General features: G+C 48.1%; 1 protein-coding gene across 1 annotated transcript; it reads left to right on the top strand.

The window, feature by feature from the left end:
* Positions 1–3,247: 3,247 nt before the first annotated feature.
* Bnc1 (basonuclin zinc finger protein 1) lies at positions 3,248–27,074 on the top strand. Its single transcript, XM_070042750.1, has 5 exons — positions 3,248–3,318; positions 15,061–15,160; positions 16,091–16,326; positions 17,898–19,753; positions 24,991–27,074. Exons 1-5 carry the CDS (start codon positions 3,310–3,312, stop codon positions 25,673–25,675), a joined length of 2,886 nt encoding a protein of 961 aa, XP_069898851.1. The 5' UTR covers positions 3,248–3,309; the 3' UTR covers positions 25,676–27,074.

Raw genomic sequence — 27,074 nt, 5'->3', positions numbered from 1 at the left:
GCATGAGCTAAGTATTTCTTCCACACCTTAATTAGAAATAGAGCTCCTTGCGCTCAGAGATGTAATTGTAGGACTAAGCAGTGTCCGGGGAGGAGGTTTTCCCTGCTGCCCTGGCCATGGGAGGGAATGAGCTGCCCGGGAGGCAGGCCAGGCCTTCTTCTGACCATTCAGACTGTTCAAGGACCACGAAGGACAGACTTTTCAAAACAAGGACGGGTAAACTTGCAGTATTACCCCTATACATTACACTGGAGAGAACTACTGTAAGCCTTTGTCCATATTAGAAGTGTTTTTCCTGGATTGCCCCTCCAGCCCGCCACTGTAGGTGCTCTCTGGGAAGCAGTATTGGCACTGTGTTTGATTCACTACTTGCTTACCCCTGGTTCTCACTGACTGCTCTCTGCTTCCACCTCCCCTAGAGGTGGCCTTCAGTACCAGGCACACAGCATCCACCTCTGTGTAGCTGACCTGCAGCATAGCCCGGTCCCTGCCACGCCATCCCTTATGGGCCAGGTGGGAGGCCAGGAGCAGTTCTCCACTGCTGTGGTCTCCCCTCTCTCCATCAACAGGAAGCAGCTCTAGGGCTGGAGGGGTAAGTTACGACACCTGCACCAGGCCTGGGGCAGGCCAGCCTGCCCCCAGCGGGCAGCCGTGGGGCGGGGGAGGGGGCAGCTTGGCCCAAGTGCTGCTTAGTCAGGCTCCAACGCTGAGCAGAGCTTCAGATGTGCCCAGACCTGCCACTGCCAGGTGTCTGTGTCTGGGCTGGGAGGTGACTCTTGTCTCCTGGTGTTTCTGACACTGTCCTCAGAGGAGTGGGGGGGGAGGGGGCTCCTGGGAGGCCAGGACTGCAGCTCTATGTCAAAAGCCTCGCCTACCCTCCGGCCCTCACTCCATCCCCCTGCCAATGGGCCCAACGCTCCTCCTTCTCTGGGTGCCGGTGAGCTGTCTGCCTGCCTGCCCCACTGAGATGCCATGCAAATCTTCCAGCTAAAATGCAGTTTTTAATAGAAAGGCCAAAAATGTTTCCTAATTAAAAAATAAAAGTTTTCAAGGCTTCCCTTTCGTTCCCTAAAAAAGGCTGGTCTGTGTTTGCCAGGATTATGAACAACCTAGGCATCTGAAAAGGTTTACTGGCTCTTCTGTTGCCTCTGATTCCAACACAGGTAGTCTAATCTCCATGTGGCCTTTGAGGACCCAGCGGGGCTGTGAATTATTCTCTATCAGGAATGATGTTCCACCTTTCCACTACAAGCCTCGGCCTCAAGAACACACCCCGGGTACAGCAGAGTACAAATGAGCAGCCCACTGGACACACTTAACTCACAAATGTTTTGTTTGGCTTCCACTATAGTTATCAAAAATGTGAATTAGTCACCAACTTCTAAATAGCAGAACATTTGCAGCTTCTCTTGAAAACTTGGGAAATCTGGCAAAACTGGGGCCTCGTGCCCAGCTGGCGAGAAGCGAGGAACAGGGGCCTCCTTTGGAGAGGCACTGACCTCCTTCCCTACCTGACTCACTTCCCCGGTCCCCACCAGCCCAGCTCCTCAGCCCAGGTGGCTGATTCTTGGGGTTGGGGTTGAGGGGTCCTCGGCACATCCACAGAGAAAGATCTTGCTCAGAGCAGAGTGAACCAACCAAGTCTTGCCACCAAAGAGCAATTCTCACCACCTTAAGATCCAGTCACAGCCTTTCTTTTTTACTTTTCTGTTGTTGTTGTTCATGGGGCTCGAACTCAAGGCCTGGGCACTGTCCCTGAGCTCTTTCATTGAAGGTGAGCACTCTACCACTTTGAGCCACAGTTTCATTTCTGATTTTCTGGGGGTTAGTTGGAGATAAAGTCTCATAGACTTTTCTGCCCAGGCTGGCTTTGAACCACAATCCTTGGATCTCATCCTTCTAAGTAGCTAGGATTCCAGGTGTGAGCGCCCTGCGCCCTGCTAGTTTTTGTTTTTTAATCCTTGGTAATGTAGTTAGGGAAACACATTGTGTTTTCATCACTTGCTAAGAAAGTTGATGCACAAGGGAAATGCCCAGGCCCTCGTTTACCGTGAGGAGCAGAGGCCAAGCCAGACGCCCTGCAGACCGCGGAGTCTGAGCGGTCCCAGCCACACGCCCCTCCACAAGCCCTGGGCTTTCCCGGCCTTTTCTGCTTCCGGCGGGAAATCCCGTCGGAAGAGATTGAGAGGATTCTAGTTCGAGGCCACCCGGGAGAACCCTTCTCAGCCACAGGCCGCGGGCAGGCCTAGGTCCTCCAGCCGGGCCGGAAGCCCCGCTGGGCCCCGCGTGGGCCGCCCCGCGCCTCCCCTCTCCTGCGGACTTGGCCCCACGCGGGGGACGGCGCGGAGCCCCAGGCCCGCTTCCCATCCCCCCCGTGACCCCGAGGCGGGTCGCGAACCCGGGGCCACAAGGGCGAGCGGGCAGCAGGACCCTCCGAGCGTGGCGGCGGCCCAGAAGGGTCTGGAAGGAGCCCTGTGTGGCCACAGCCAGCGGGCGGGCCGGGGCCGGGCGGATCCGCCTGCGACCCGAGCGAGGCCCCGCCGCGAGGTGAGCCGGGACCGCGGCCCGGGGTCGCACGGGGTCGCACCCGGCGCGGGCCGGCCAGGCCTCGGGGTGCGTGGAGGAGGAGGAGGCCGCGGCGGGCGCGCGCCACCGGCTCGGAGGGGCCCGGGGCCCGGTGGGGACGCGGGTGACGACGGAGTCCTCACCTCGGGCGGCCCCGCGGGCAGCTCCCGGCTGCGGCCGCGGGCGCGTCCCGACAAGCGCCGTCAAGCCCGCCGGCGGCGGCTGTCTGAGGGCCGCTGCCCGAGGCCCGGGGTGGCGCGGGCGCGGGCGGCGTCGGCGGGCGCGCGCCCCGCGTGTCTGAGGCCCGCGGGTGGGCGGGGCGGAGAGGGAGGGAAGGGGAGGGTGGGCGGAGCCTGGGCTGCGGGCGGGGCGGGGCACCGGGCGATAAGGGCGCGGCCTGGCGGCGGGTGGGGCGGGGCTTGGAGCCGGGCGGTGATGCCTGGCGGTAGGGGCAGGGCGGGGCCGCTGGGCGGGGCGTGTTGGTCTGGGGCGTGGCCTGGAGGTGTGGGCGGGGCTGGTCCCGGGGCGCGGGGGCGGTGGGCGGGCGCGCGCGGAGCGCGGCGGGGGCGGGGCCAGGCGAGGCGGGGCGGCGCGCGGAGGGCGGCGCGCGGGGCCGCCCACTTCACCGCGGCGGCCCCGACGGCCGGAGCGTGGATGCGGCGGCGCCCGCCGAGCCGGGGCGGACGCGGGGCGGCCCGGGCCGGGGAGACGCGCCGGGAGCCCGTGCGTCGCGGCGACCGCAGGATGGCCGAGGTGAGCCGGCGCGGGACGCGGGACGCGGGACGCGGGGCCGCCGCCCGGGCCACCTGCGCGCGGGGAGCGCTGCGGCGGCGAGGCCGAGCCGGCCGCCGACCTCCCGCCGCCGTCGCGCCCGCCGGGCCCCCGCGCCGCCGGGCCGTCGCCTCAGGGCCGGCGCCGCTCCGCGCGGACGGCCGCGTCCCGCGGGCTGCGCTCCCGGGCCTCCGCGCTGGCGTGGGGGCGTCGCGGCGCCGGGCGCCGGGGACACGCGCTGGGCCCGGGCCGCCGGCGGGGCCGGCGAGTGCGAAGCGGAGTCGGGCGGCGGGACGCGGGAGCGCCACGCGGGGTCCGCCGGTCCCGGGAGCGCCCCGTGGCGCCGCGTCCGTGCCGGGCACCGCGGGTCTCGTTCCCGCCGCCCCGGTCAGAAGAGCCGATCGCGAGGGGAGCCGAGGGCCCGCGGACGCGGCGGGGCGCCGTCGGGCGCGCGCGGGGAGCCCGGGCGGCGGTGACGGCCGCCTGCCGCCCCTCGGGGCCGCCGCGCGCTCGGGCCGGACGGCCGCGTTGGCGTCGGGGTCCCGGGCCGGCGCCCCGCGCGCTGCGGGCGGCCGCGACTTCTTCCCTGAAAGCGCCGCCTCCCCGTCGGAGCGCCGGGGTTTGGGCTGGACTCCGCGCGGGGCCTGAGCCGCACGGGGTAGAGTCCGTCCGGGCCTCCCTCCCTCCCCCCCTCCCTCCCTCCCCCTCCCCCTCCCCCTGTTCATTGTCTCAGTGCGCTGGTCCACTTCGTGGGATCTTTTGGGGTTATTTCGCAGTGTGAGTTGGCCAGTCAGCGTCTCTACGTTAAAACTTTGCTTAGTGCCTTCTGGAAATTGTGCTTTCCTGGGTTTGTTAACGCACATTATATTAAAACTTACAGGAGCATTATATATCAAAATGAGGTTTTGAAAGTCGCATAAAAGACCACCGCGTTGATAAATATAATTTCACTCTTTTCGGCCAACTTTCAGCCAGTTATGAGTCCTCATTTGATGTCTTGTCTAGTACGTTTGCAACTTTAATGTTTGCCCAGAAACTCTTACTGTCTCAATTCAGCTATTGGTTGAACAGTTAAATGCTGAGAAGAAGCAGTGAAATCTCTACTTAGCATCCGCACTGCTCAGACTTTGGGAGCTCATAATTATGTTCAGACGGCTGTGTAATTTATTTTGTAGTGTCATCTCTACCCATGCAGTATGTTCAAAGTACAAAGGGTTTAATCCATGCTCCTCCATCAGAGAGAAAATGATTCTTGGAATGAGGTTGTATCCATCCAAATTTGAAACAGATCTGCTTGGTTATCATTCGAACTTTAAGCAATAGAGAAGTTACCTTAGACACCTAAGGTTTGCGGAGTGGATGGTTTTAATTTGTTTCCTGACATCTCCCCCATGCAGCAGTTAGACCTCCCTGCTGGTCCAGACCACCTTCTGACCCTCAGGATCCTCACCTGGGACCGGGGATCTGAGCCTGGGTGAGGAAAGCCGTACACCTTTCCCCACAGAGCAAACCCGTACACCTTTCCCCACAGAGCAAACCGTTGTCTCTTAAGCACACACTTACCATTTACAAATGCCAAGAGACATAAATAAAGGAACATTGTAAGTGTTGGCTTTGTCAGAAATTAAACTGGGGCGTGGGGGCAGAGGTGTCTCTGAGCTTTAGAACAGGCTTTAGAAGTTACTTTGACTGTGGCCATTAAATGAAGTGCCTGAAGGCTTCACAAGGTAAATTACTTGCAGGGGGAGTGTACTTCACTCCGGTGAATTTCCTCCTCTACAGATGTCATTTAGAATGAATTACTTTTGTCAAAAACTGCCTGTTTGGGGCTGGGAAGGTGGCTCAGTGGTAGAGTGTTGCCTAGCATGCATGAAGCCTTGGGTTCAATTCCTCAGAACCCCATACACAGAAAAAGCCAAAAGTGGTGTTATGGCTCAAGCAGTAGAGTGGAGTGCTATCCTTGAGCAAAAGAAGCTCAGGAACAGTGCCCAGGCCCGGATTTCAAGCCCCAGAACTGGCAAAAAAAAAAAAAAAAAAAAAAGGAAAGAGAAAAGAAAAAAAAACATGCCAGTTTCAAACCAAATGAAATATCCTAGCTAGGTAAAGTCTTAGTACCAACTCACACATCTTTATGATATCTAACATCAAGATTTAGGAAGTCTGCACATTTTTGAACTTAACCTTATTCTGAATATTCTACGGCAAGTGTGTGTGTGATTACTTATGATTACTTATCTGAGAGATTAAAGATATGAGTCCTGCCAAGAGTATATAAAAAGTGATTTTTCCCTCTTTGAAAGTGTTTTTTTTTTTTCTTATCTTACCATTCTTTGTAGCCTTTTAGTCTTTCTTTCCTAATTCTGGAAAACCCAGGATTCCAAGGTGGGACCATTTTTCTTTGTGCATATTTTATCGGAAGAGGATGGGTATAAACAGAGCAGCTCTGGTTCTCTGGGATACAAGTTGGGTATTCTTAAACTTTCCATAGTTCCAGACAACAAGTCAGCCTAACCGACCACAGATTCCGTCCTGAGGGGTAGTCATTTAACTCAGCAAACACAAGGGAAAGGAGAGGTAGGTGGGAGGTACATGTGGGGGCTGCCTCCACACAGACCTGCATGGAGGGCATGACTGTGGCCCTGGCTTCGTTTTCCCACCAAGTTACATTAGCCTGGCCCTCTCCAAGATTATTTTTGTGATCCTGCCCTGCTACTCCAACCTGAGAATTACTTTCCAGCTCCATACCAGCTTCGGAAGCCTCACCCTTCCCCCCTTGCCCTCTGGTTGTTTCTTGCTTTATTCATTATGAATAATTGTTGTACCAAGTCTAATATTTTATGATACACCAGATGAATTTGAAGAGGAGGATCAGGATGGCATAATTAATGTGGAGCTTGTCTTTTTTTTTTTAACTTAGTTTTGAAAATCTAGTTCTCGTTAAGTCCTTAAAGAAATATTTATTTGCAGATTTTACTTAGAAAAGTTCATACTTGCCACCTCTGTTGCCACAAAATGGTATTGCTCACCTTAACCAGGCTTCTGAGGTCGTAAGGGTCTTGCTTTGCTTTTCTCCCTGCAGCTGGCTGCCCCTTCGGACGTCCCTGTTACATATACTTAATACCTTTCTGGCTTTTCTTATCAAATGTTCCTAAGGGCTGCCTCTGAGCTCTCTCAAGTTTTAGGTTCTAAGGGGGGAAAAAAGTCCATCTTTTATACTTTTGCATTTCTTTACATGATTTATACTTTATATTTCTTTATACTTCAAAAAACATTTAAAAGGCTGGGTTCCGTTTAAGGTAATATTTGTGTATTTGCTGCTTTTTTTTCCTTTGTGTGGTACTGAGATTTGAATTGAGGTCTTGGGTTGCTACGCAGGCACACATCCCTTGAGCCACACCATATTTTTATAGTATTTTTAAAATTTTTAGTTTTCAGAAGCAGTAATTTTCGGGAAAAGAATGGCACAGATGTGCAGTTGTTTTGGCATAGGATTTGTACTTTGATTTATAGACATCAAAAGAACAAATCTTTCCCCACCACCCCTTTGAACACGGCAAGCATTTCACACACGCTTTTGCTCCCAGGCAGACTTAGCCCAGCATCTCTCACCTGAAAAGGCTCTGGCCTCCTGTCTCTGCCAGGCCCTTGTCTACACCTGTGGTTGACTTTGTCCTCTTCTTTTGTCTCTTAGGTGACATCCAGATTCTGTCGAATCTCCCTTCCTGCCATTTTTACATTGCAAATGCTGACTGCCTACTTTTTAACACTCACCAACCCTCTCTCTCAGTCATGACCAAGATAAACACAGTGTCTTCCCATTCTGCAGACCCCTAGTAGTCCCCTAAACCCAGCAGAGAGATTCCTGATGGCCCATCTGGCCAGCTCAACCCCTGCCTGGGTTGCCGTTCAAGGTTCAAGATGAGCTCTCACGGTCCCTATCCTGAATCTATGCTCTGTGGCCCCAGGTTCCTAGGCCTGGCACCCCAGGGTCTGTGGCATGCCGCCGCCACCACGCGCCTCGACCCCCCCCACACACACACACTGCTCTCCCCCATTTCCAGTTTACCATCTCATCCAAGCTAGAATTTGAAGGAACTGGGAATCTTGCCCTATGTGAGCTTTTCACTTTTTATAGAAAATTTTCAAACAGTCAAGATTAAAATATTTCAATGAAATTAGGTGATTTAGGTTTGTAACTTGAAAAAAATCAATCATCGATTGGCCAGTCTTCTCACTTCATCTGTGTTCTCTGTCTGCCACCCCTAGTGACACCATATTTAGTACTTTGAAGCAGATCCTGGGCTGCATGTCATTCCATTCACACATATTTTAATATGTAACCCTAAAATATAAAAGAACCTTTCATGAATAAAAACAATATAAAAATTAACTTTAAAAAATAAAAACAATATACCATGGAATGCCTTAAAAATAGCTCAGAGGTATAGTTCAATGCATCCTAGTTTCAATCCCCAGCAAAAAAATGATAATTTGTTATTATTATTCCTAATGCCATTAAATTTCTAGTCAGTTTTCAAATTTCCTAGACTGTCTTAAAATTTTCACATTACTGTGGCTTGTTGGAATGAGGACCCAAGTAAGATGCATTGTTGGTTTTAATCTATAATTTTGTAGGTCTTCCTTGAAGTTTATCAACCAATGTATAGCATGTTCCTCCTCCTGGATTTTGGTGATGGCTTCCTTGTGTTCACGTTTGTATTTCTCTAGCTTCTGTATTTTCTTAAGCTGGGATTGATCAAGAGGTTTGAACTTTTTTTGTCAAGAAATACCAGCTGTATGGCAATATGTATTCTTCCATCCAGAGGCAAATGGCCTAGTTGTGTCTTTTGCTTTAGGTGTTGTGGTAATTCTTTATTTTTTAATTCGCCTTCAGAGAATATATCTATGTTTCATTAATGATTGGTTATCCAGATACAAGATGTATAGAAAGGTGCTCATCTGGTTCTTTCTCTTTGCTTAACCAATATTCAGGGTAATAGTTTCCTCTATTCACTAAAGGTGGTTAATGAGTTTGTGTTTTTTTTTTTTTTTAGTGCATTTTGAATTCTTATACTTTAATAGGGTGAGTGACTGTACTTTTTGACAAATCCTGTTCTCTGTTCTGCTCTCCTCCTCCTCCTCCTCCTCCTCCTCCTCCTCCTCCTCCTCCTCTTCCTCCTCCTCCTCCTCCTCCTCCTCCTCCTCCTCCTCCTCCTCCTCCTCCTCCTCCTCCTCCTCCTCCTCCTCCTTCTTCTTGTCAGTTGTAGGGTTTGAACTCTGGGCCTGGGCGCTGTCCTAGCTCTTCAGCTCAAGGGTAGCATTCTACCACTAGAGCCACAGCGCAATTTCTGGTTTTCGGGTGGTTTATTGGTGATAAGATTCTCACAGACTTTCATGCCCTGGCTGGCTTTGACCTGTGATCCTCAGATCTCAGCCTCCTGAGTCTCTAGGATGACAGGCATGAGCCACCTGCGCCAGCTGCTCACCTCACTTCCTGACCTTTCTCCTCAAAGAGGCCGTGTGATCCCCTTGTGCAGACACGGGCCATTCCTCGTCTCTCTATCCTCACCAGACTCCCTACGATTCCCAATACATGGTCGGAGCTTTTAAAGCGAAAGGCTTTGTAAATAAATGGTTATCATTTTGTTACACTGTTCATGGAGGTGATGGCACGGTGTGTTGATGAGATGAGCATCTGGCTGGTGTGTGTCTCCGGGTGGGCTTCAGTCCAGTGCTGTCTGCCACAGATGAGCTGCCTCACAGAAAAGAGCCTCGTGCGTTTCCTCCCCTCTCTTCCCAGTTATCCTCCCTGCCCATCTGGAAAATGGTGAGGCTGTTTTCAGAACCCAGGTGTACCTCTGTAGGTTTGCGCATGAGGGAAAACAGTAAAGAACTGAACATGTCAAGGAAGTAGGTGGGGGAGGGAGGGAACAATGTGCTTCTAATGAGAGAAGTGAGAAATACAGAATGTTTGTAAGAAACACAGCAGTGGGAAAGAGAGTTCCCACCTTTGGATGATTTCGTTTCCTGAACCAGAAAGACTAGCTTCGGCCACAAAGGGAATGATGGCTTCACTGCAGGTGAAGAGAATCTAAGCCTTCTGCCTACAGCTAGGGGTGGCCCAGTTGCATCCAAAGATGTCTTGAATTATGTGTGCTGATTAGCAGGGTTTTTTTTTATAATGCACTGCAATTTTCCAGGACTCAAACATACTAATAGCAGTTGTCTATATGTTTAAAAATGCAATTTAGAAAACCCTGAAAGCTTTCTGGTCTGAAGCTCGGTGACTAGTAGAAAGTGATTGTGGTTTGGCAGAATAGGTCTTTTGATTTCATCTTGGGGACTTAGTGATTCTTACCACTGGGAATCTGGCAGAGCCTTAGAAGTTTATAGTTACGAGAGGAGGTCTCGGTAATCTCTGCTAATGGGCCGTTTTCCATTTGGTTTCTATGCGGTCATCTGCACAGTCCGTGCAAAGATGGCTGTATCAACTAGGAACTGCATTTGGCTGCTAGTAAGTCTCCTAAATAATAATAGCCGCTACTCTTCCTTCTCAGCCATCCACTGGGTGTGCTGTTAGGGTTGCCAGGCGGTCACTAGACAGCTTCTGGACTCTAGCCATAATATTCTTGCTCCAAGAAGGAGGAAGGTGGGGGAGAGGGTGAAGAAAAACAGGAATCCCAGTTCAGTCAGCTCCCATTAGTATCTTTTGGTCTCCTATGGGATGACTCTGTCTGGTACCTACTCACATGGACAACAGTGGGAACTTAAAAATTAGTGCTCCTTTACCCAAGCAGATAAGGAAAGGGAGGGAAGGTGGGCATCCGTGACCACTGAGCAAGGCATGGAGGTCTAACTGATTTGTCTATTCTCTCATGCAATACTGATGGAGGATGTGCCAAGTGTCAAGACCAGAGCTCCTTGCTAGGTATTGGTTTGGAGTATGGTTTCATTGTCTCAGAAATGATTTTGTACGGACCAACTTGGGGTGTGGGGGGGTTTCATATATTTTTTTTAGTTACAAGCCTTCCAGAAATTGAAATTAACCTGCACACAGGCAGGTAGTTAGTATTCAGTATACCCACCTATTAGACACAAGAGCCTTACCATCTCTAAAGGCAGAGTCCAGTAGGACTTTCTGTGATGATGAAAATATTCTTTGGGGCTGGGAAGATGGCTCAGTGGTAGAGCGTTTGCCTTGTGTGCATGAGGCCCTGGGTTCGATTCCTTAGCACCACATAAGCAAAAAGAAAAAAGCTGGAAGTGGTGCTGTGGCTCGAGTGGTAGAGTGCTAGCCTTGAGCTGAAGAACTGAGGGACAGCACCCAGGCCCAGAGTTCAGGCCCCACGACCAGACCCCCCCCCAAAAAAAAAAAAGAAAGAAAGAAAAAGAAAATATTTTTTATCTACACTGCCCCATATAGTCTCCACTCGGGGCTGCTGAGCACTGAAACTGTGCTCAGTGTGACTTAGGAACTGATTTTAAAATGTTTGTTTTAATTGATTGACATCTAGAGCCATGTATACTAGTGTTCTAGACCAGTGCAGAATTGAGAATCTTGAGCTTAAAAAGCTCCTTAGCTGGATGCAGTTCAACTTTGTGAGGGTTCAGAGGGTCAATACTGTAAGTCTGGGAAGTTCCCCCTCTTCCTCCTTCTAGCCAGTCTCCCCAGAACATGCCCCTGGACTTACCATCTTCTGTGATAATGAAAATATCTGCACAAAACCACTTTGAAGCAGTTTTTATTCTTGAGGTCAGTAATTCAAACCCCATCAGAGGCCTTTATTGACTGGAGCTGAGCATTTCTTCATCTGCCTCACAGGGTGCCTGGCCAGCCACTGTCAGGCTTCAACCCAGCTTCTCTGACAATGGCCCACACAAGGAGCTCCCCTGGAAGTAGACCAGGGTGACCTCAAAGTGAAATGACCCCTCCAAGCTGCGTAAAGACCAAGTCGCCACTTTCCATACAGCAGATGACCGGATCACTCACCTATTAGGTGTGTCAGTAGCTTTGGGATGAATGAATGAGCAAATGACTATTGAAAAAAAGCAAACCAGAATTTCAAATGTTGATTTGTATCACATCAAACTGACTAATAACAATTCCAGAAGTGGTCTGATTAGGATGAGCGCATAAAAAGCAATAATCACGTCTTGATGAGTTCAGAATGCTGTAAACATCTGCTTTATGTTTCTGAAGAATGGAACAGTATTAAGATTCCAAAGGAAAGGATATAAATTTTAAGAGTTTCCATTTTGATTTACATGAGTAGTTTCGTCCTGTAATTAGAATTTTAGTTTGATTTCATTTTAGAAGTTTTAATATATCTTTAGGTAATTTATCTTCAGATAATTTTACAACATCATAGAATTCTGAGATGGGTAGAAAAATTCAAGGGTCTTAATATTGGAAGTTTCCTTAGACATTGTAATTAGGTTTTTAGCTCATAAATAATTCCTCTGAGATTTATTTCCATAGATGTTTAATGAGCTTTATTCAAGTGGGCTCACGTAGAACCAAATGAACGTTTCTTACAAATCAGCATTCATGCATTGGAACTGGAGATAGAATTGTAAACAGTTTTGTCCCCCAGGTAGGAGCTGCTAACACTGAATGAATGGTCGAGGCAGGTCAGCCGTCCCTGAAGAGGGCTTTTGGGTCCCAATGTCTAGACACATTTTTAATTGTCCCCACACACACACTTGGAGAGGGGGTAGAATTGTTGTACAGTGGGGGAGGACACTCAATCAGAGTACCCAGTCCAAGATTTCAGTAGTGACAGAAAGTAAATTTCAGTCGTAGGCTTTGAAGCATCTTGGAGTTGTTACCTGTGGATTTTGCTTTTCTGAATCTGAGTTCTGGGTCACACAGCAATTCCTGGGACTTAATGAGGGCCCCCAACATTTTTGGTACTGGATATTGAATTTGGGGCCTCAAGCTTGCTAGGTAAGTGTTCACCATTTGAGCCACACACTCCCAGTACTTTTGTTTTTAGTTTGCTTTTCCAATAGAGTAGTTTAAGACATCAATCTTCTACTTCTGCCTCCTGAGCAGTTGGGATTACAGGTTTGCATGACCATACCCAGCTCCTCCAACCTCCTGAACACAGTCTTTAGAGACTGTGGAAGGAAAAATGTACTCAAGGACTCTTTCTCTGGTTAAGAGAGGTCTTCATTTTCAGATTTAGTGAAATATGAATTTATCTGTACAGTTTCAACTTCTTGTTCTTAATAAGTGAATGGCATCCTGAGGGATATAGTCTCTCCATTCAGGAAAATACTTCCGTTCAGATTGCCATGTAGGAGGATGCAAGAGGGTTTCAGAGCTCAGTTACCCAACAGTAAAATGAGGTGGACCAGCAGTTACGCATGTCGGATTTTACCCAGAAGAAATGAAAGCACTTGTCTGTTATAGACTGTGATAATGGTTGTGTAACTATGAGTACACTAAAAAAAAGACTATTAAAGCACACTTGAAATTATGTGATGTGTGAATAATATTTCAGAAAGTCTAGAAATTATTTTTAAAGAAAAAGCCCCACTCTCCTACCACCCCTAATCCGCTCTCCCCCAATCACTAATCTACTTCAGATCCACCCCTCCTCATGTAAATGCAATCAATCATAAAGACTGTGGCTTTTTGTACCTGGCTTCTTTTATTTAGCATGTTCTCAAGTTCATCTGTGTTTTAGTAGTACATCTCAATTTTTCATTCCTTTTTATTGGCAAATAGGATTCCAGTGTATGAATAGTCTGCATTTTCTTTTCAATCACTGATGGAAATTAGAGTTGTTTCCAACTTGGGTTGTTGTGAATAATGCTGACATGGTCAATTTATTTATCTATTTATTTGGTTGATTGTGGGGCTTGAACTCTGGGCTTGGATGCTATCCCTGCATTCTTCAGCTCAAGGCAAGAGCTCTACCGCTTGAGCCATAGCACCACTTCCAGTTTTCTAGTGGTTTATTGGAGATAAGAGTCTCACAGACTTTCCGGCCTGGGCTGTCTTTGAACCCTGATCCTCAGATCTCAGCCTCCTGTGTAGCTAGGATGACAGGCGTGAGCCACCAGCGCCCGGCTCCATGATCAATTTTTTGGATAGACTTGGTTGCCAATTCTCTGGGCTCTGTTGGTCACACAGTAACTCTCCATTTGATTTTGAAGAGCTACCAGACTGTTCTCCTCACTGGCCACACTATAATCCCACCAGCAATGGGTTTTAACTGGAGTTTGGTTATGCACTCTTTGGAGTGGCCATCCCAAGTCCTTGGCTGGATTCTCCCCGGTCTTCCATCAAGGCCTTGTATTCCCAGAACTGATGGGTGACAGATCTAAGCCCGAAAGTGGAATGGCTTTTAACACACAAGTTCTCTCCAGTTTCTAGGCTCTCCGTGAATCACATAGATTTTACCCAGAGGCTCTTCTCAGGGATCTCACTGACAGAACTCAGCAGAGGCTTTCTCTTTAATAATAGATTATATTCTTCAGGCCTATATCTCCTTTTGATAAACACATCTTTAAAGATATATCTGAGGATTTTTTTCCCCCTAAGATTAGAACTTCGTTGGAAAAAAACATCTGTTTTCTGTTTCACTTATTGTGAGTGTGGGCCCCTCCCCACTGGAGTTTGAACTCACACTTACTAGACAGGTGCTCAACCTGCCACACCTCATCCATTTTTTGGCTTAGTTATTTTTTTGGATAAGATCTCATGGTTTTTCCCAGGCTGGCCTAGACCTTGGTCCTCCTGTTTATACCTCCCAAGAAGCTTGGATGACATGCACACACAACCATACTTAACTTACAAGTTGAGAACGGGGTCTTGCTTTTTATCCACAATGGACTCAAACCAAAATCCTCCCAATCTGTGCCTCCCAAGTAGCTGGGATTATAGGTATGAGCCACTGCTCCAGCCTCATCTACAGGTTTGTACATTAAACACTCAAAAACACACACCTCCTAAACATGCTATTATAGCATGCAATTATGGCATCTCTACAGGACTTAGCCAGCCTGTCTATCTCTGACCACCATCACACAGAGCCTATCCGACCTGCTGTGAACCTCTGGCTGTCACCCAGTCTGTCTGGGTCCAGGGAAGCACCCTCAGCATAGCTGGCCACTGTGTGTTCTCAAATCCATTCCTGCTCAGCCTCTAATACATCTTGAAGGTGTGCAATAACAAATTCCATATATGAATTACTCTCCATTCAGATCCTTTACTCCTTTATTTGTTCCAAGATTTCCTGTGCACACCTTTCAAAGTTTCTTCTCAAGGCAACATAGAGATTCAGGGAAAATGTGACCATTGACTTTTTCTACATCCTTAATATCAGAGCTGAATAGTTTCTTCTAAACCATCCTTTATGGAAGCCATGGTGTTTAGCCATGTGTGGTGGTATATACGTGTAATCCCAGCACTTTATGAGCCCAAGGCAAGAAGAAATAGTTCAAAATCAACCTGGGATACATAACAAAACCCTTGTCTCAAGTGAGAAATAGAAGAAAAGGAGTTCCCGATGTCCTTTGCCCATTCTCATATGCCAAATATCCATGTAAGATGTTCATAGTCTCCCAGGTACTGGACCAGCTACAGCTTTGGTCCTAGCACCAAGTGGACACACATTGCTCAGTCAAGGGACAGAGGAATCTACTTTGTTTCATAAATGCAATCTGTGTTGCACACAGCACTTACACTTTATGCACACGTGTGTTCTTTTACAGGCTATCGGCTGTACCTTGAACTGTACTTGCCAGAGCTTCAAACCTGGGAAAATAAACAACCGTCAGTGTGAGCAGTGCAGACATGGATGGGTGGCTCATGGTAATGTCATTTTCCTCTGCTCTTAGCCAGTAGTGCCCTTTTAATAACTTGCAGCTATTCAGGAACTGGTTTAATATTGAAGGATGACAGCTAGCTAGTACATTTCTTAGGATGTGCCAGGTAGCAGTCTAATAGCGTCAAATGTTTTCTGAATTTGAACTCTTAAGCAGTATCCTAGCCCCATTCTAAAAATATAGAAACTGGTATTTTGATGCTCTTTATTTTACAGTGAAGGAAGTCTGTGCTAATAAGTAGTCTTTAGGGTTTTCAGATTCAGTGTGTCCCAATAATATTTTTGTAACAATACCCTCTTCCATGTGAATTTGCGGTTTATAGCTGAGTGCCCTTCTTGCTTGTTTGCCATATCTGATGACCTGACATGAGCTGCTTGGAGCCTCCCAGTACTTGAACTATGGCTGGTGTCACTGAAGAGTGGGATTTATAGTTAAAACTAATTTAATCTAAATTTTAATAGCCGTATGTGGCTGGTAGCTGTCACACTGAACAGCTTGGATTTAGGGTAATTGTGAAGCCCCACAGCTGGATTAGGACTCACCTATAGCTTGCTCAGGTTCCCAAGCTCAGGCTCTACCTCCAGACCTTGCTTCCTAATTGTCCACGCTCTTGAATATGCATGAACATGCACTGTTTCCCCCTTTTCCTGGCCTTCCCTATTTGTAATGATTTTGCTCCTTAGAGCTGCACAAGAAACAAAAATCTTAAGCCAGGTTTATTTTAGAAGTTCCTGTGAATAACTTGAAGACTCAGAGCTGCTGGGGTTATTGGTCGTTTCTGTGTTCGTGTTTTGCTTTTTGTTTTTGATTTTCTTTCTGTTGGAGCAGAACAATGAGAATTTGTCCTAGCCTACTTTCTGGGCAGTATTTCTCCTAAAGTTCTTTCCAACCAGTCTTTCTTCAACTTGATTTTTAGCCCTAAGCAAGCTGAGGATCCCTGCCATGTATCCAGCGAGCCGGGTGGAGGTGGTCCAGTCCAGTGTGGTGTTTGATATCAGCAGCCTCATGCTGTATGGCACCCAGGCCATCCCCATTCGCCTGAAGATCCTGCTGGACCGGCTCTTCAGTGTGTTGAAGCAAGATGAGGTTCTCCAGATCCTCCGTGCCTTAGACTGGACGCTGCAGGACTACATCCGCGGCTATGTGCTACAGGTACTTGCAACCATGGCTTGTTTTGCTGGAGGCAGTGCCCACGGAAGGTGCAACCTGCTGTCCTACCCCTACCAGGGATGGCTGTCAGTACCATCCTTCCCTTTAATATTTTTTCTCATAACGTCAACCCCCACCTCTTATTCTGGGAGGAGTTCCTTGCTTTTTCCAGGATCTCTGTAACACCTCAGGCTGTGGGAGCAGGACCTGTTCTCTGAGTGGGTTCCATACATTAGCTGCTGCTTCTACAGTAAACCATTCACCCCAGCAGGGTGCTGTAATCTACCTACTCAGGAGGCAGAGATCCAGGAGATCATGATTCCAAACTGCCTAGGCAAAAAGTTAGTGCAATGCCATCTCTGCCAGTAAAAGTTGAGCATGGTGTCATGTGCCTGTCCTCCTACTGTTGTAGGAGCAAAAATAAGCAGTTCATAGTCCAGGCTGGGCTGAGCCTGGACATTTTTTTCAAAAAAATAACTAAAGCAAAAATAATTGTGGTAGCGTGGTAGAGTACCTACCTAGTAAACATAAGGCCCTGAGTTCAAACCAAGCATGACCAAAAAGAAAAAAAAAAGGAAAGAAAAGAAAAGGGATCTTGCTGACTGCCGTCCACTAGTATGTGGTAGATACAGAATTTGAATTTACTTCTGCCTAATTCTAAAGCCCAGACTCTTCCCTTGGCAACCCGTTTGCTCACGTCTAGCACAGGAACCCCAGCAGTCTAGAAACAGCTATTTATGTAGACTAGCATTGTGAACTTACATTATGACGTAGATCAATATTTAATGATCCTAATAATCTTGCTTTCTAGTGTTAGGATTAAAAATATGGAATCAATTACCTTGAACCTCTAGTGCATGAAAAATTTATGATGTTATATTCCTCATCATCTTCAAAACTCTTATGTGCACTGTGAAAAATCTCAGTAGGCCATCAAATACATGTTCTGTGATAAAATATTTATTGTAGTTTTGGGAAAAGTTAGACCTTGCTAGAGTTTGAAAGATCTCCAACACTCCAGTGTAATTACAGCTCTGCTTTGTGAGCATGGGCAGTAGATCAATACAGGTTCATTTGTTTTCTGATGGTACTTGCTTGGGAAGATGATTAAACTGGCAGCAAATGAGTACTTGAGCTCTATCTAGGGCTGATTGCTTCATTTGTACTCGTTAGATAAAGAAGTTATTCTTGTTCAAATGATATATACTTTCATTTTAGTAGGGAAAATTACTATACCTAATGCATGACAACAAATATTTTTAAGTAAGGTGAAAAATAATCACCAAATTTCCCTGATTTGGACTAGAGTAATGTAATTTTATTTCTCTCTTCTGGACCAGTTGTAGGGCCCCTGCTTATATTTATGCAGTTTAGGCTCTACACAAAGTTTCTGGCCTAATTCTAGGCCAGAAGGAGGTGAGCATGAACTGGAGTATAAATGTCATGTTCACACAGAAAAGAACATCTTTTTGATGCGTGAAAAGGTACTCAAGAGTCTAGTAGAAGCCCTGATCAAATGATGACTTCCCTAGAGAAAGGAAGAGTAGTAAATGGGTCATACAATTTGGATTTAGGATGCGTCTGGGAAGGTGCTGGACCACTGGAGCATCATGACCAGTGAGGAGGAAGTGGCCACCTTGCAGCAGTTCCTTCGCTTTGGTGAGACCAAGTCCATTGTGGAGCTCATGGCAGTCCACGAGAAAGAAGAACAGTCTGTCCTCGCACCACCGTCGACAGCAAACATCGACATCAGGGCTTTCATCGAGAGCTACAGCCACAGGGGTTCGAGCCTCCCCACACCTGTGGACAAAGGGAACCCCAGCAGTGTACATCCTTTTGAGAACCTCATAAACAATGTGACGTTCATGCTGCCTTTCCAGTTATTCAACCCTCTGCCTCCCACCCTGATAGGGTCATTGCCTGAGCAGTACATGTTGGAGCAGAGTCAGGACCAAAGCCAGGACCCCAAACAGGGAATCCATGCACCCTTCTCTGATAGTAGCTTCTTAACCTCCATGCCATTTCAAGTTGAAAAAGAACAGTGTTTAAACTGTCCAGATGCCATTACTCAAAAAGAAGACAATGCCCATCTAAGTGACTCCAGCCCATACAGCATTGCCACTAAGCTTGAAAGGACACGGTTATCCCCCGAGGCCAATGTGAAGGCAGAGAGGAGCAGCCTGAGCACAAAGAAAGGCCGGGTGTTCTGCACCGCATGTGAGAAGACATTCTATGACAAAGGCACCCTCAAAATCCACTACAATGCCGTCCACCTGAAGATCAAGCACAAGTGCACCATCGAAGGGTGCAACATGGTGTTCAGCTCCCTGAGGAGCCGGAACCGCCACAGCGCCAACCCCAATCCTCGGCTGCACATGCCAATGAACAGAAATAACCGGGACAAGGATCTCAGGAACAGCCTGAACCTGGCAGGCTCTGAGAACTACAAACGCCCAGGCTTCCCGGGGATTGCTCCAGACTGTGGACCTCTCCCCAGCTACCCTGGTTCTGGGGAGGATTCCAAAGGCCAGTTGGCCTTCTCTAGTATTGGGCAAAATGGAGTGCTCTTCCCTAACCTAAAAACAGTCCAGCCAGTCCTTCCTTTTTACGGCAGCCCGGCCACTCCCGCTGAGCTGGCAAATACCCCTGGAGTGCTGCCTTCTCTCCCTCTCTTGTCCTCTTCAATCCCAGAACAGCTGGCTTCCAGTGAGATGCCCCTGGATACGCTTCCCAAGAAGAAATCCCGGAAGTCCAGTATGCCAATCAAAATAGAGAAGGAAGTGGTAGAAGTGGGTCAGGAGAAGAGACCCCTGAGCTCTGATGAAGACGCGCCCCTGCAGGTGGTCAGTGAAGATGAGCCTGAAGCCTGCAGTCCTCAGTCAGACAGAGCACCTGAGGAGCAGCACACCCAGTCAGGAGGCTTAGGGAAGTCTCTCCCTCGGGGGGAGAGGCCCTGCAGTCTCGGATCTGTGACTGAGGCCCATGGAACCGTCAGCCAGATCTCTGAGCAGGCCACACACAACTCAGAGAGGGAGGCTGAGCAGCAACTAACGTTGACCATGGTGCCGAGGGAGGTAGAGGACGGCAGCCAAGAATACCACTTCACACCTGGAGTGGAATCCCATGTTCCTTTTCCTGACTACATGGAGCTTCAGCAACACCTGCTGACCGGGGGACTCCTCAGTGCCTTGTCCCACAGGGCCATGGCTTTTCCTTGTCTCGGAAATTCCAAAGAACTGGAGCCCCCAAGCCAGCATGTGCCCACAAGGCAGAAGGAAGAACCTTGCACTCAGTGCGACATCTGCAGGAAAACCTTTAAGAACGCTTGCAGCTTGAAAGTGCATCTCAAGAACATGCATGCCAGAGACACGCACACGTGCACCGTGGAGGGCTGCCGTGCCACTTTCCCGTCCCGCAGGAGCAGAGACAGGTAAGCACCACTGGCAATCATTCTTGTAAAGACACAGGTTCCTAGCCCGAATCACATCTGAGTCACCTGGAAGGCTGTGAAAACACAGACTTCTGGGCCCTGGACCTGGACTTCTGTCCCAGTAGGTAGCAGGAAGGGGACAGAGATGTCTGGGCTTTAACCCTAAACTTCTGTTCTAGTAGATGGGGGAACTACAGGACCCTAACTGTAGACTTCCGTTCCAGTAGATCAGTGGATGGGGGGCGGGGGAGGGGATTTTGCACTTCTGTCAAATTCCCAAATGTTGACATTGTTCTGAAGAAATTTTCAATTTCAAAATCTAAAGCCAGGTGCCAATGGTTCACATCTGTAACCCTACCAACTCAGGAAGCTGAGATCTGAGGATCGTGGTTCAGAGCCAGCCCAGGCAGGGAAGTCTGTGAGACTCTCATCCCCAATTAACCACCAAATAGCCAGAAAGTGGAACTGCAGCTCAAATGGTAGAACACCAGCCTAGAATGAAAAAACTAAGGGACTTCGCCCAGACCTGAGTTCCAACCCTAATACCAGCACCAAAAAAAAAAAAAAAAAATTGGCTGCAAAACCTTCCCTCCTCAAATGGTGTGAAGATACTTGAAATTTCGCAGTCTACCTTTGTGTGGGCTTTATGTGTATTTGGTATAGAAATATTGAAGACATTTCCATTGATGCCTTTCTGAAGTCTAAGAAATGTCAAATTCAGAAACACCTCAGGCTCTCAGGGTGTGTAAAGAATCATGTGTGAGATCTCACATTAGCAACTTGGGTAAAAGAGCTTGGTAAAGATGTAGGGGGTTGGCAGATTTTAAGTTGTCACTGTGGTTTCCCCAGACTTTTCTCATTTTTCTCTCACAATACAAAATCCATCAAATGAAACCTTTTCTCTGATTTCTAGTCAACCAGCTACATTTGCAAAGAAGAGTAACAATTGAGATTTTCTTCAATATGAAGGTACCAGAGGGTAGAGATGATTGTCAGGTTGTTTGAGGAGCTGTGATGCTGGGTTTTTGTGACACATGCAGACTTTACAGAACGTACACGTGTGGGACATGCCAAACACACGCAGACTGTTTACAGAGAGCACACTTGTGGACACACGTCACCCTTGGGGGCACCGGAGCGTGTTGGTATATTGCTTGTGTTCTGCTTCCCACACTTGGAGCTCTAACCGCTGTTTAGGTCACCCTGCTCCTGGGCCAGAACTGGCATACCAGAAGATGGCCCAGGAGGCCTGATTAAATGCAAGATGATAAATGCTAAATGCTCACAGAGTGTTCAGATGCAACATTTGCTCGAACAAGTTTGACTTGAAGCAATTCAACACTACCACTAGCTTAGTCCAAATTGTACTGCCTAATTTGTTAAGAGGGTGAAAATGTACAGACTCCCACACACATTCCTGGATAGGCTCATAAGAACACACTCATTGTCTTGAGTCCAGGGGGTAGAACACAGGAGATATTACTTAAAATTCCTGTTCCTGTTGCTGAGATGTTAAGCAAACCACTAGTGTAGCCTCATTAGTGAGCCAGGAGTGTTTGCTCATGAGTAAGCTGTAGTCGTGAACAGGTGGTCAGATCATGTAGATTATCCTTCCTTTATAAGCCTGTTCTAAATTATATTGCATACTGGATACTTTCTCATTTGATACTTATTTTTCCATATATTCAACGTTTTCTCGTGTTCTGGCCCATTAGAGATGTGATCCTTCTACTGTAACAGGAAGGCAACTTGTATTACAATAATTTATGAATTCCAGCAGTATAAAACCTGGAGTGTGTTTTACCCAGAATCCCGATTAAGGGGACATCATTTTTTAAATTTATTTTTTGTTGGTTGTTGGGCTTGAATTCTGGGCCTGTATGCTTTCCCTGCGCTCTTCAGCTCAAGGCAAAGCGCTCTACCCTTGAGCTACAGCGCCACTTCCTGTTTTCTAATGGTTTATTGGAGATAAGAGTCTCACAGCCTTTCCAGCCTGTGCTAGCTTTGAATCGCACTCCTCAGTCTCCTGAGTAGCTAGGATTACAGGTGTGAGCCACTGGCGCCCAGCTCAAGGGACATCATTTAAGCAGGGGGCATCCTCATGGAATACTTAGGGACAAACCCAGACCCTGCCACTCTTCTGAGACACATAACTCCCACTGCTCCAAGACCCTATGGCTATTAGGACAACTGTCACCTCCTCTCCACCATTACTTTCAACAGCAGCTCCTGGGGCCTGTCAGGAAGGATGGGACCACATGTCTGGTGCTTATTTAGCCAACAAACATGCATTAAGGATCTTCTCTGATCGTTGCTGGGCTACAGTTCTTGCTCACAGAAGTCTTCAGTGTGTAGTAGATGAGGCAGATGAGTTAAATTATAGATGAATATCATTGTGTAACAGTAGGAGAAGTTACAGGCTGCTCTATGCACAGGGGATGGTGTTAACTAGACCCCTTGAGAGGATAAAGAAGGTTTCCTGGAAGAAGAGTATCTCTAAACCAGCAACGTTCAGGTGTTTGGGTCTCACAACCCCTTTTAACTAGGGACCCTTTTCTGGCCAGTGTGTGGCACAGTCTGTAATCCTGGCTACTTGGGAGGTAGAGATCAGAGGATTGCAGTTCCATGTCAGCCCGGGCCAAAAGTTCATGAGACTTCGCCCCAGTGAATGTCCGGACATGGTGGTGTATGCCGGTCATCCCACCTGCTGGGTAAGCGCAACAGGCGTGGCGGAGCGTGCCTACCCCAGCTGTGTGGGGAACGCAGACAGGAGGCTTGCAGTCCAGACTCTAGTGTGAACAGGGCTGGGGCCATAGCTCAAGTGGTGGAGCGCCTGCCTAGCAAGCCTGAAGATCTGAGTTCAACCCCAGTGCTTCCAAAAAACAGAACAAACAAAACCTGCAGCGTTTAAGAGATTGTTACCAATATTTGTCATACTAGACACTGAAAGTCATCATAATCACTTCAGAATAAGAATGTAAATATCGTATGTTAGTATACCATTTTGGAGGGGAACCAAAAACTTAGTTTGTTTTATAGATTTATAGATCTCTTTAATACCCGATTGCATTAGAAGGTTGGACTCCCTGCTTCCTCATGCAGCCTGTTACGTTATTACATGTCTGTAACACCTAGAACACTCCACCATACACTCTTGAGAGAATGAGAATGAAAAGGCCAAGGCTGTGCTGATGTTCTGCCTCCTGAGTTCTAGAGCCTCCAGTGGGTATGGGCGGCACCCTGGGCTCTCACAGACTACAGTTTGAGAACAAATGGTCTCCTCCCCGGAAGAGTGGGAAGGGGATGTTATAGAGGCTGACACAAGGATAAGGATGTGGTACAGATTTGCAGTCCTGGAAGAAGAGGTCTAGTGCGTAGTTTCTGAAGGTGTCCTGGGGACACAGCACGTCCATGCATCTATGGGCTGGGAAGGTGGCTCATTGGTAGAGTGCTCGCCTAGCATGCATGAAGCCCTGGGTTCCATTCCTCAGTACCACATACACAGAAAAAGCCAGATGTGCTGCTATGGCTCAAGTGGTAGAGTGCTAGCCTTGAGCAAAAGAAGCTCAGGGACAATGCTCAGGCCCTGAGTTCAAGCCCCAGGACTGGCAAAAAAAAAAATGCATCTATCCCCTCGGATCGGAGGCATCAGAAGCAGGAGAGGAACACACAAGTTAGCAGCTGGCATTTGTGAGATACTCGGGCACTGGGCATGAGGCCCAGTGACTTGCTTGTTAGAGTAGGGGTCTTTCTGTCCCTGGTCCAGTAAATGCTTGGCTTCTTTAGCGACTTGCGTATGAGAACCAATATGTCATTCTGATGTCTGCATTTCTGCCAACACATACCTGCTCCCCAAGCGGGAACACTGACCTAATCACAGGCAGAGCTGAGGTTAGAAGAACCGTTTGCAAAGTGGCTGATCTGGAAGAAAAATTCTGATGATGTCCAGAGAAGTGGGGCAGGGCGATAAAAGAAACTGCATAGTATATATTGTTTATAAAATATGATAAAGCCTCCCACATACATGTCTTGTGAAATTTGGAAGTGAAAATTGAAATCTTAATAATTTTGGTGAGGGTATTTTTCCCAACTTGACCCTGATCTGTATTTGGGGGAGGGGAGGAGCATTTTCCCTATTGTGGATCATTCTCCTGTCCTCTTTTAAGATTCTACCTTTTGTCCAGGCTTGGTGGTACCCACTTGTAACTCTAGCTGTGTGGGAGCCATAGGTAAGAGTATCATGGTCATAGGCCAGGCCAGGCAAAACAGCAGGGGACCTTACCTGAAGAACAACGAACAGCACCTGCTCACCAAGCACGAGGCCCTGAGTTCAAACCCAAGAAACCTACACCCTTTGGTCAGGGCTGGTTTTCCTCACTAGAAGTTAGAAAGGGATTCCTGAGCGAGGGCAAAATTGATTTACAAGTTACGTCTAAATGATACATATGACTAAAAGATGTGTTGTAATGGATGTTCATTATCTCCCCCGAGAGTAATCACAGGCTACAAGATGGGTGGTGTGCTCACACTGCTGCGTTTGCAAAACTTCTGTCTGGTGTACAGAGAAGTACATAGACACATGCCCACGTACATGTGCATTCACACACAGCTATGCACATACATATCCAACGCTTATCCAAACACACACATGCACACTCACTCCCACCTGTAGGACTTGTGGGACTCAGTGTGTACAAAGGCTCCAGACCAGCACCATCCACTAGAAAGAAGATGTGACCAGTACAGAAAATTCTTAACATTTTAATAGCCCCATTAAAAGGCATAAAGAAACAAAGTAAGTTTTAATAACACCTACTTCATGTTATCATTTAGTATATGGCTTTTGCCACACTTCCAGCACTCAATAACTGTATTAGGCCCTGCAAGTGAGGAGGTTTCATTGAAATTAAGTCTGCTGCTTTGTTCCTAATAGCTGGTGGCTGAGGCCTCCTAGGATCACCTGCTTCCAGTTAAACTGGCCTAATTGAAATAGGCTAGCTGTCCTTTTATAGGAGAGTTCCCGGAAGTGAGCATTTCTGTCAGATGATGAAAACGGAAGCTATTGGCTTTGCCGGTGAGAGCTGACTTCCAGCGAGCTGTGAGCAGCCAGGGGTCAGGGTCCATCCCGCAGGGCTGAAGCCTGGGTCACTCCCAACCATGCTTTGCCTTCTCTACTCAGAATGATGACTGTAAAACTGCAGCCCAACTCGTTGCTAACCGTCTTCTCACTCTTGTAGACACAGTTCAAACCTAAACCTCCACCAAAAAGTGTTGAGCCCAGAGGCATTGGAGAGCAGTGGAGACCACTTCCGTGCCGCCTACCTTCTGAAAGACGTGGCCAAGGAGGCCTACCAGGACGCGGCCCTCACCCAGCGGGCCTCCCAGACATCGGTCATCTTCCAGGGGTCCAGTCGCATAGACCGCCTGGCTTACCCAGCCAGCCAGGTGCACAGTGCCGGCCTGGAGAGCTGCCCCTCCCGCCACCCCAGTGAGGGCACCATCCTGGATCTGAGCACCGCCTCCAGCACAAAGTCGGAGAGCAGCAGCCCCTCCTCGTGGGACTCAGACGGGCTGAGCGAGGAAGGCCCTCTGCTTACAGAGGACAGCGAGGGGACCTGTGAAGGGCCCAGCCTCGTGCCCGGGACGGAGGGGTACCCGATCTGCGTGCTGATGGAGAAGGCTGACCAGAGCCTTGCCAGTCAGCCCTCTGGGCTGTCCATGACCTGTCACCTCTGCCAAAAGACATACAGCAACAAAGGGACCTTCAGGGCCCACTACAAAACCGTGCACCTCCGCCAACTCCACAAGTGCAAAGTGCCAGGCTGCAACACCATGTTCTCTTCCGTTCGCAGTCGGAACAGACACAGCCAGAACCCCAACCTCCACAAGAGCCTGGCCTCGTCGCCCAGTCACCTCCAGTAACAAAGTGGCAGATCCAAAGCTTCCATATGCAGGCATGAGATAGTCCAAAGAGGCTCGGACCATTTCAGATCAAGCCCGGCATAAAGATTTGACCTGATGCACGTTTCCTACAGCAGGATGAGTGGAAGACAAGCCTTGTGGGAAGGTGGCCTGGGAGGTAGTCCTTCCATTATTGTTCTTAGCTCAAGAGTGTTTCTCCGACATTCAGAAAACACAGAAAGCCATGTCCCCCAGATTTGTTGACATGTTTCCTGAGAGAGCTCACCAGGTCTACAGATTGACAGGGGGTATACAGGACCTGGGGCACCTTCGAGAAAGGCTTCAGTAGTATTAAGGGTCCTTACAGGACACGTGTCCTAGGAAAGTGTCACCGTGGGTAAAACACAAAAGGTCCCTTGTTTCATGACCTAAAATGCAGGCCTGAGTTTAGGAAAACAACCTCCAGGGCCCATCTCCATCTGGAGTGGAAGATTGCTCCCCCCTCCCCACAAAGCTCCGAACTCCAGAGATTGTCCCAGGAGGCAGGCCAGCCTCTGATCCAGTCCTTGATCCTGGGTCTGTAACAGGCATTTAAGAAGTAAGGGACATCTTTCCTGCACATAAAAGTGGTGGTCCTCAATTTAGTTTAAATCAATTTTGATCATACTTGTGTTTGTTATGGAAGTAATGGCAAGATTGTGGCCATGTCATGTGTCACCTCAAGTTCTGTTGAAAAGCAGAACAAGTGACAACTTTTACTTCAGAGCCACTGTCCACTGTCACTAGGCAAGCTTTTGAGTCTGTCCGTCTTGAGGCTGTGGAATGAACTCGAGCATGATTCTGGCAGGACCAGTGTTCGCTTTCTACCAAAGCATTTAGAGAATGTGCTTCTGGCGGAGGTTGGGTCCCTGTCTTCGCCCTTTCAAAAATGTATACGGTTAGGAGGAGTTTGAAACTTATCTGGTAGAAAGAAAAGGAGGACATTATTGTCATACTATATGTCTTAATATTTAACTTATTCTGAAATGTGTTCCACTCTGTTATACATGTTTGCCACTGTAGAAAGGAAGTCTCGTCTGCCGGTGGCGTGGAACCCTCTCCTACACTGTCATTCACATTATTCTAAAAGAAATTGATTTTGTACTCAGAATTCAAGTTAACTTGTCTTTTAAACTCTGGTTGACTTAATTTAAAAAAATCCTTAAAAACAAAGGTGAGCAGTATTACTCTGGTGGAAAAGACCAACAACTGTTACCAAGCCTTTCAGGTTTTTTATTTTAATAAATGTGACCACTTAAAGCGTATCTCTGCTTAAAGCAAGATGTATGTTTCAACTGTTTTGTTATCCAGATGTTTAATATTCAAGTTCCCCTCAAATGGAAAAATTTGTATACAGATGTTTTCTATGATTTAATAAAAA

This window comes from Dipodomys merriami, unplaced genomic scaffold (assembly GCF_024711535.1).
Source record: "Dipodomys merriami isolate MVZ:Mamm:240054 unplaced genomic scaffold, mDipMer1.0.p SCAF_33, whole genome shotgun sequence".
NCBI lineage: Eukaryota > Metazoa > Chordata > Mammalia > Rodentia > Heteromyidae > Dipodomys > Dipodomys merriami.
The sequence above is the reverse complement of the archived record's forward strand: the minus strand, read 5'-3'. Positions and strand labels throughout refer to the sequence as shown.

What these genes read in the sequence shown, in the direction of transcription:
- Bnc1 (XM_070042750.1), top strand. An exon ending in ACATGGATGGGTGGCTCATG is followed by an intron (nt 15,161 to 16,090) that starts GTAATGTCATTT and finishes CTTGATTTTTAG; the next exon opens with CCCTAAGCAAGCTGAGGATC. An exon ending in TCCGCGGCTATGTGCTACAG is followed by an intron (nt 16,327 to 17,897) that starts GTACTTGCAACC and finishes ATTTGGATTTAG; the next exon opens with GATGCGTCTGGGAAGGTGCT.